Source organism: Elephantulus edwardii, unplaced genomic scaffold, assembly GCF_000299155.1.
Source record: "Elephantulus edwardii isolate Elephantulus edwardi_28Jun2011 unplaced genomic scaffold, EleEdw1.0 scaffold00237, whole genome shotgun sequence".
Lineage (NCBI taxonomy): Eukaryota > Metazoa > Chordata > Mammalia > Macroscelidea > Macroscelididae > Elephantulus > Elephantulus edwardii.
This window is the reverse complement of record NW_006399987.1, coordinates 3,209,830-3,217,569: the sequence shown is the minus strand read 5'-3', so window position 1 is coordinate 3,217,569 and position 7,740 is coordinate 3,209,830. Positions and strand designations below refer to the sequence as shown.

The 7,740-nt window shown below is 53.6% G+C and overlaps 1 protein-coding gene across 1 annotated transcript in view; it reads right to left on the bottom strand.

The window, feature by feature from the left end:
* Nucleotides 1–7,740, bottom strand: part of LDLR (low density lipoprotein receptor) — a 34,869-nt gene that overhangs the window by 12,764 nt on the left and 14,365 nt on the right. The window contains exons 4-10 of the mRNA XM_006898850.1: nt 7,104–7,463; nt 5,166–5,288; nt 2,400–2,522; nt 1,467–1,586; nt 811–936; nt 350–521; nt 32–259 (exon numbers count right to left, since the gene is read on the bottom strand). Coding sequence (XP_006898912.1) covers nt 32–259; nt 350–521; nt 811–936; nt 1,467–1,586; nt 2,400–2,522; nt 5,166–5,288; nt 7,104–7,463 — 1,252 coding nt within the window. The remainder of the gene's footprint in view (nt 1–31; nt 260–349; nt 522–810; nt 937–1,466; nt 1,587–2,399; nt 2,523–5,165; nt 5,289–7,103; nt 7,464–7,740) is intronic.

Below are 7,740 nucleotides of genomic sequence, written 5' to 3'. Positions count from 1 at the left end.
CCCCAGGACTCCTCGGCCGTGTGGCACACACCCGTGGGCAGGATCCACCACGATGGCCCGGGGCTTCGAGTCTTGCTCCTTGAACAGCGTCTTCCTCTTCGTGCCCTTGGTGTCAGCCACCGAGACGCTGCCCAGGACGGAGTCGGTCCAGTAGATGTGGCCGTGGACCCAGTCGACGGCCAGCCCGTCGGGGGCCTGCAGGTCCCCGCTGATGACCGTGTCGTAGGAGGAGAGGCTGTGGGCTCCGTCGATCTGGGTGCTGAGGGAGGGATGGGAGTGGGCGTCAGGCCGGGACTTGGGGGCGTTGGCCATCTCCCCGGGTGCCGGGCAGGCCAGGGCCAGGCCTCACCTGTAGATCTTCCGCTGAGACAGGTCGGACCAGTAGATCCTGTTACTGGCCACCTCCGTGTCCAGGGCCACCACGTTCTTCAGGTTGGGGATGAGGCTGGTGTACTCACTCCGGTCCAGCGTCATCTTCCTCACCTCGTGACGGTTGGTGAAGAGGAGGTAGGCAATGGTTCCTGAGAGCCAAGGAGGGCGGTCAGCGGGGCCAAACGCCCCTGGGGCTGAGCCCCCCCCACCATCTGTGCTTGTCACCCCAAAAAATACAGTGGAGCACCTCTACGCACCCCCACATTTTACATTTTGGAATCAGCCTCATTGCCAGGCCGGCCCAGCCCTCCAGGTGGTCATCTCCTCACTCTATATGGTTCTCACGGCCAAGGTGAGATGAGGAAACCCCCAGGGCCTGTCTGCTTCCTCCCGGGCCGAGCCCAGCCCCGGCCCTGCTCCCCAAGGCCCTGCACTCACCGACGGCCTTACAGGTCTTGGTGTGGGGGTCCATCTGGAAGCCCGTCCGGCACTCGCATTTATAGCTGCCTTCGAGGTTCACACAGATCTGACTGCAGGTATCGGGGTTCTGACACTCATCGATATCTGTAAGTGGAGACCCAGAGAATGACTGACTGGCTGCAGTGACCAGACCAGCTGTCAGATGTGGGGGGTGGGGGGACGACCTGTCCAGGCAGGCGTCTCAGTGACCGTCAGCCTCGAGTCAGGCCACGTGTGGCCTCGGTAATAATAATAATAATAATGTGCCCTCACGAAGGAGAAGCCGTAGCAGCTGCAATTTCATTGTTAATCCTGGAAGGTGAGGCTGCTGTGAGCAACCGGGTTGCTCTGCTGGGCAGCCCCGTGTCCACTGGGGGAGCCGTCGGAGAGGCTGTCATTGTTGGTGGTACCCGCGAGGTGACCACCACTCAAAGCGACCCTCAAGAAACAGACCAGAGAGCCCTGCCCTATCCTGTGCCGTTGTCCCCGCCTCCGCCCTGCTCAAGCCGGCTGTGGCGGCCACTGTGTCAACCCCACCTTTTTCCTTACTATGAGAAAGGACCCTCGCTTTACAGAGTAGGTGGCCAGCCTGCTGTGTGGGTACCCCGCGTCGGAACCACCCCGCCAGGACTCACCTTCACATCTTCTCTGGCCCACCAGCCGGAAGCCCTCGGGGCAGAGACACTGGTAGCCGATCTTGAGGTCGTCGCAGATGTGGGAGCAGCCCCCCTTGTTGTCCAGACACTCGTTGGTGGCTGAGGTGGGAGGGATGGGGGACACGTGGTCACAATGGAGGGTTCCGGCCCTCCCCTCCCCTTCCCACCATTTTGTCATTCCAAAAGCTTATCCCAATCAGAGCCTTGGGTGGTGGCTGTTAAGCAAGAGACAGGTAGGTCAAGTGTCCTGGGGAAAAGGCCTGGCTGTCTAATGCGTCAAAACCCAGACACTGACACGATGGCCCTTATCACCCTTCCAACCTGGAGCAAACTTCCTGCGCCTCAAATAGTCAACTCATTGCTGTCGAGTGAGATGAACTCACAACTGAGACCCTCGGCAGGAGTCACCTGAGAGGGGGCTGCCCCTCTTCCCCCTCAGAGCCCCCAGAGGATTCCAACCACCAGAGAAGCTCAAGCTTTTGGCTTAGTGCACACACCCCCTAAGGACTACGGGTCACCAGAGGACCCAGGCTGAATAACAGACCCAGAGCTGGGCAGTGACATCAGGAGATTCATCCTAACCAGCCACGTTAGGGCAAAAGGACAGCACCTGCCCAAGGGTGACGCCCTGACGACCAGAAGGGGTAGGACAAGAAGGACCAGTGGAAATGAGGATCACAGGTAGGAAGTGGGGTAAATGGCAATTACATCGTGGGCATTGTAATTAATACTATAAAACAAAATGTGTGCGTGAATAGTTGGACAAAATAACAATGTGCTTTGTAATCTTTCACTCACAGCACGGTAAAAAAGTTTTTTTGGAAAAGCTAAAATCTTGGTTGTTGAAAACCCCACAGACCCACCCAGGGTCCCCCCACCGGGAGTTTCATGGACACTTGCACCCCGGCTCACCGCACTCCTTGAGGGGCTCGTCCGACCAGTCCCGGCAGTCCCTGACTGAGTTGCATACTTTGTCCAATGAGATGCATTCACCACTGTGGCACTTGAACTTGTCAGGTCCCTCACACAGCGACACTGTAAGAGCAGAGAAAGGAGGTCATGGGCTTGTGAGTGCGGGAGGCCACTTAGAAGGCATTACTCGAATTCACCCCTCCAAGAACAGATAGAAACATACCCACCAATAAAACCCCAACAGCCAAATTCCCCAAGCCTCCACGGCCACCTAGCCCAAGCACAAGATGCTACCTAAAGGGGGCTTCAGCTTAGGGGCCGGATCGGTTCATTTAAATAAAGTTTTATTCAAACACAGACTGAAGGAGTTCTGAAAACGCAGTCTCATCACAGAAAAGGCTGACACAGATCTGACACAGACCACGATGGCTGTCTTTGCCTGTCCCATCCTGCAGCCATCCTGCCTGACCTGTTGTTGCTGTCGAGTCAAAACTGACCTACAGCTGACCCTCCCGCTTGATTCAGACCGTGGTCTTTTCAATCATGTGCTATGCTGCTGAGAGCTGGAGAATGAATAATAAGAGTGACAGAAGAAAAAATCATGCCCTCGAAATGTGGCGTTGGAGAAAAGTACTGAATATCTAAGTCTGTCAAAAGAACAAACTGGGCGAGCTCTGGTGGCCTAGTGGCAAGAAGCTGCACTGCAATCCCAGAGGTGCACGGTTCGAATCCACCAGATGCTCTGCCGGGGAAGGAGGGACAATCTCCTCCTGTGCCAGTCAGATCTGATTTGACGGTGCACACACACAAAAGGAATAATAATAAAGACTTTTTTTTTTTAAAAAAAAAAAGAACAACATGAGTCCACAATTAAGGTTGCATAATGGAGCGTACTTGGGGTGGTGGGAGGGGTGCGGGGGCATTGTATATCAACGAAAGAATTTTTCTTTTACTTTTCAAAGAGAGGAGGGAACTGGGGTGGGGGGGCAGAAGGGAGGGCTGGGCAGGGAGAAAAGTGCAACAATGAATGAATGGAAATACAAAATCTCTGTAAATGTTCATTAAAATTATTATAAATAAATACATAAATAAATAAATAAATGGACAAACTGGTATGTCTCAAGTGACCACAGCGATGGGCTTAAATGTGTCAGAAATTTGTAAGTTTGGCACAAGACTGGACAGGGTTCAGATCTGTTGTTCATAGGGTCTCAATGAGTTGTGCCTGACCCGTCAGAAGAAGGCACTTAACAACAAAAACAAATATCACGAGATGAGATTGTCCCTCCTCCTGCAGAGCAGCTGGTGGATTTGAAATGCATGCCTTTGGGATTGCAGCGCAGCCTCTTAGCACTAGGCCACTAGAGCTCCCCGCAAAGGCCCCTAAGGGAATGATAAACGTGACGTGGGCTCACCAGTTCCCAGTCCTGGCAAACGTGTGCTCAGGAGCTGGTGTTAGTTGAGTTTGCTTGTTTCTGAGCTTTTTTTTTTAATTTTTATTGTATTATTTTTACGTGTACCATCAAATCAGATCTGACTGGTACAGGAGGAGATTGCCCCCTCCTTCTCCAGCAGAGCATCTGGTGGATTTGAACCGCATACCTCTGGGATTGCAGTGCAGCGTCTTGCCAATAGGCCACCAGAGATCCCTTAGCTTTTTTTCTTTTTACTTTTTTAAAATTTTCCTTTTTTTTAAATTAATTTAAATGAAAGTTTAGAGAGACTTAGGGTTTCCAGACATTCATTTCTACACTTTTCTCCCTGTCCCCCAATTCACTCTTCTCCTTGAAAAGAAAAAAAGAAAACCTCTTTAATTGTTATGTAATCCCTCCCCCCAGGTCCACTCCACTATGCAGCCTCCACTCTGGATTTTTGTAATTACAAGAATACCCATTCATATGTCCCTTTAAAACAATTTTCTCCCTCATCAGTTTCAATGCAATATACATCATTCCTCCCCTCCTTTTGTCTTCCCTCAACCCTGATGTCAGTCCTGTTTTACAACAGTGGTCCTATGCAATATTTGTCCTTTTATGACTGAGATATTTCACTCAGCATAATGTCCTCCAGAGTCACCCATTTTGCATAACATTGCATGAGTTCCTTGTTTTTTAATGCAGCGTAGCAATCCACTGTGTGAATATAGCAGAGCTTCTCTATCCATTCGTTTGTTGATGGGCACTTTGGTTGTTGTTTCCAGCTCTTTGCTATTGCAAACAAAGCCGCAATAAACATGGGTGTGCATGCTTGTTTCTGAGCTTTATCAAATGACTACACCTCGCTGCCTTCTGTGACTGACCTTTCCTCTCAGCTCCAAGGCTGGGAGGTCCCTGTTGCTGTTGTCCCACTTTCTCTGCTGTCTGACTGACTACACAGAGGTCACCCTAGAGTGCAGAACTTCTGTGCTGCTTCCGGTTGTGCTATGAGGACGGTGCAACGGGGGTCACCCCGGGCCATGTCTCCTGGTGCATGAAACAGCTTCTCCAGAGCAAGTTCCCAGACCTGGAGCTGCTCACACTCAGGAAGCGACGCTACCAACATCAGGTGACACCTGCAGCTGTGAGCGCTGTGCTGGCCTCGTTCAACCTCCCCGTCTTCAGGCAGGTGCTTTTACTAAGCACATACCTTCTGAGACACGGGGGGACCAGATGACTCGAGCCCACGTCTGCATTCACTGGCAAACTCCTCCCTGATGCCCCTCAGACGCCCACAGACTCCCTCACACACAGCAAGGCCCGGCCTGGGAGCCCCTCCCGCAGCGCTTACCATTGACACAGCCGAGCTCGTCGCTCATGTCCTCACAGTCAAATTCCTTGTTACACTGCAGGCTGCCATGGATGCAGGTCCCGTCCCCGCATTGGAACTCGTCAGGCCGGCAGGTGGCCACAGCTGCAAAAGGTGAGGACGAGGCTTACTCTCGAGGGAGAAGCCAAAAGGGAACAGCCGCCTCCCTCTGAAGGGGCCATCACCCGACACCGTGCAGACTGGGGGCTTCTGAGCCAAGAAGAAAACACAGCTGCATCGAAGAGCAGAAGGAAATAGCTTATGCTCAAGTGTCCAGAAAGAAGGGCCCTGGGAGGAACAGGTACAGAGGTGCCCTTCTGCCAACCACCCGGCTGCATCCTAGCTGTCAACCAGGGCAGAGTTCAGAACATTTATTTTTTAATTTTTTTTTTTAAATTTTATTAGTGTGTGTGTCCCATCAAATTGGAGCTGACTGGTACAGGAGGAGGTTGCCCCTCCTTCTCCGGCAGAGCATCTGGTGGATTCGAACTGCATATCTCTGGGATTGCAGTGCAGCTTCTTGCCACTAGGCCACCAGAGCTCCCCTAGAACATTTATTTCAAAGTACAATAGTATTTTGTTCCTCATTGAAAAAGAATCAGGAACAAAGTACTATATTAAAGTGACAGAGAATAGGGAGGCCACAAGGAAAATAGTCACCCCCAATCCTGACTCCCTAACACAGTCACTAAGGTTTCCTTAGATCCCCCCCACTCCCCAAGTCCTTCAGAATGTGCCATTCCTGAAAATGCTGCCGGCCCACCAGGCGGCGGTCGGCCGAAGTCAGGCTGCCCAGACGCAGGGCTAGATGTACAGAGGACAACTACACCTTAAGTTTTCAAGGCTGTGGCTGTCGGACCACCAGGCCTGCCTTCTGTGAGGCCTCTGAGCAGATGTGAACCACGAACCCCTTGGCCTGCAGTCAAGCGCTTAACTACATAATTGTTGGAAGCCATGGAGTCCGCCCCACAGCGACACTGTACAAACGGACCCCGTACCAGCCCCGCATGCCCACTGTCCTTGAGTCCTCCGTCACAGTCCCCGTGTCAGTCCATCCCACTGAGGGGTTCCTTCCTTTCATTGACGCTCTATTTTTCCAAGCATAATGTCCTTTTTTTCAAAGACTAATTCTCTCCTGATAACACACCCACAGGATGTGAGACAAACTCTCACCGTCCTCGCCTCGCCAGAGCACCCTGGTTGTGGGAGGGGACAAAGTGTTGGGCTGCTAAATCAAAAGGTCAGTGGTTCGAATCCACCAGCTTCTCCTTGGGAGAAAGATGAGGTGGGTTTCACTCCCACTAAAATTCATAGCTTCAAAAACCCACAGGAGGGTTGCTGTAAATCAGGACTGGCAGTGTGTTGACTAACACATGCCCACCCACCCAAGGAGGCGGGAGGATGCAGTGACCACAGAGCAGCCATGGGCAGGATGGCGCACGGGGCCACCACAGCCAGGACACCTTCTTTATCTGCACCATCTCCAACTCGGGAGCCATTAACCAAGTGCCCACTACATTGATTGAAACAAAATTTAAAATGTCCTTGTCTGATAGCTACATGGGAACAGATGTATTGGGTGCTGTGCTGCACGGGGCAGATAGACCCCCCATCATCCCAGAACCTTCGCTCAGGCAGGGACTCTCCCCCATTCTGTCGAGGGTGAGGGAGACTAGCACACAGTGAGGCTGAGCCTTGAGCCAAGGGTCACTCTAAGCTGACTGTCCATCCTGCGCCCAGGCCCCAGGACCTGCCTGCACTAACACTGAAGCATATTATCAGAAGAGAGTGTCTGGGCGTTAAACACAGCCTGCCCGAGGGGTGGCTGTCTCCGTCCTGTGAGCAGGAAGGCGGGAATGTCGGTGACGGAGCTGTCCCTCTGCGTGCAGCACTGTTCCCCACCCTGGGAGCCGGGCGTACCGCAGCCCTCCTCGTCCGACTTGTCCTTGCAGTCAGGGCTGCCGTCACAGTGCCAGCTGCCATGGATGCACTCGCCACTGCGGCAGTGGAACTCCAGGGAGGAGCAGGGGCTGTCGACGCGAGTCGGGCACTGCCACTCGTCGGAGCCGTCCACGCAGTCGGTGTCCCCGTCGCAGGCCCACAGCTCGGGGATGCAGCCGGTGGCATTGCACTGGTAGTGGCCGGGGCCGCAGGTGGGCTCGGGGCAGCCGTCCTCGTCGGAGCCATCCAGGCAGTCACGGTCCCCGTCGCAGACGAAATTCGCGGAGACACACTTCCCGTCCTGGCAGCGGAATTCGTAATGCAAGCAGGTCCTGAGGCCTGGGGTGTATGGGGGGGGGAAGGAGAAAGATCCCAGTCACCCCAGAGCTCCAGACAACAGCCCCTTGTGCAAAGGGGGAAATTGCCAAGGTAAGGCCAGTCCCCAAACAGCACGAAGGAGGGACATGCAGGGCTAGGGCGCTGGACTCAGCCCACTGCATGAGCACCCCTGGGAAGTCACCGACCCCCTCTGCATGTCCATTTCCTCATCACCTCTGCCCTGGGCACCCCTGGGAAGTCACTGACCCCCTCTGCATGTCCACATCCTTATCACCTG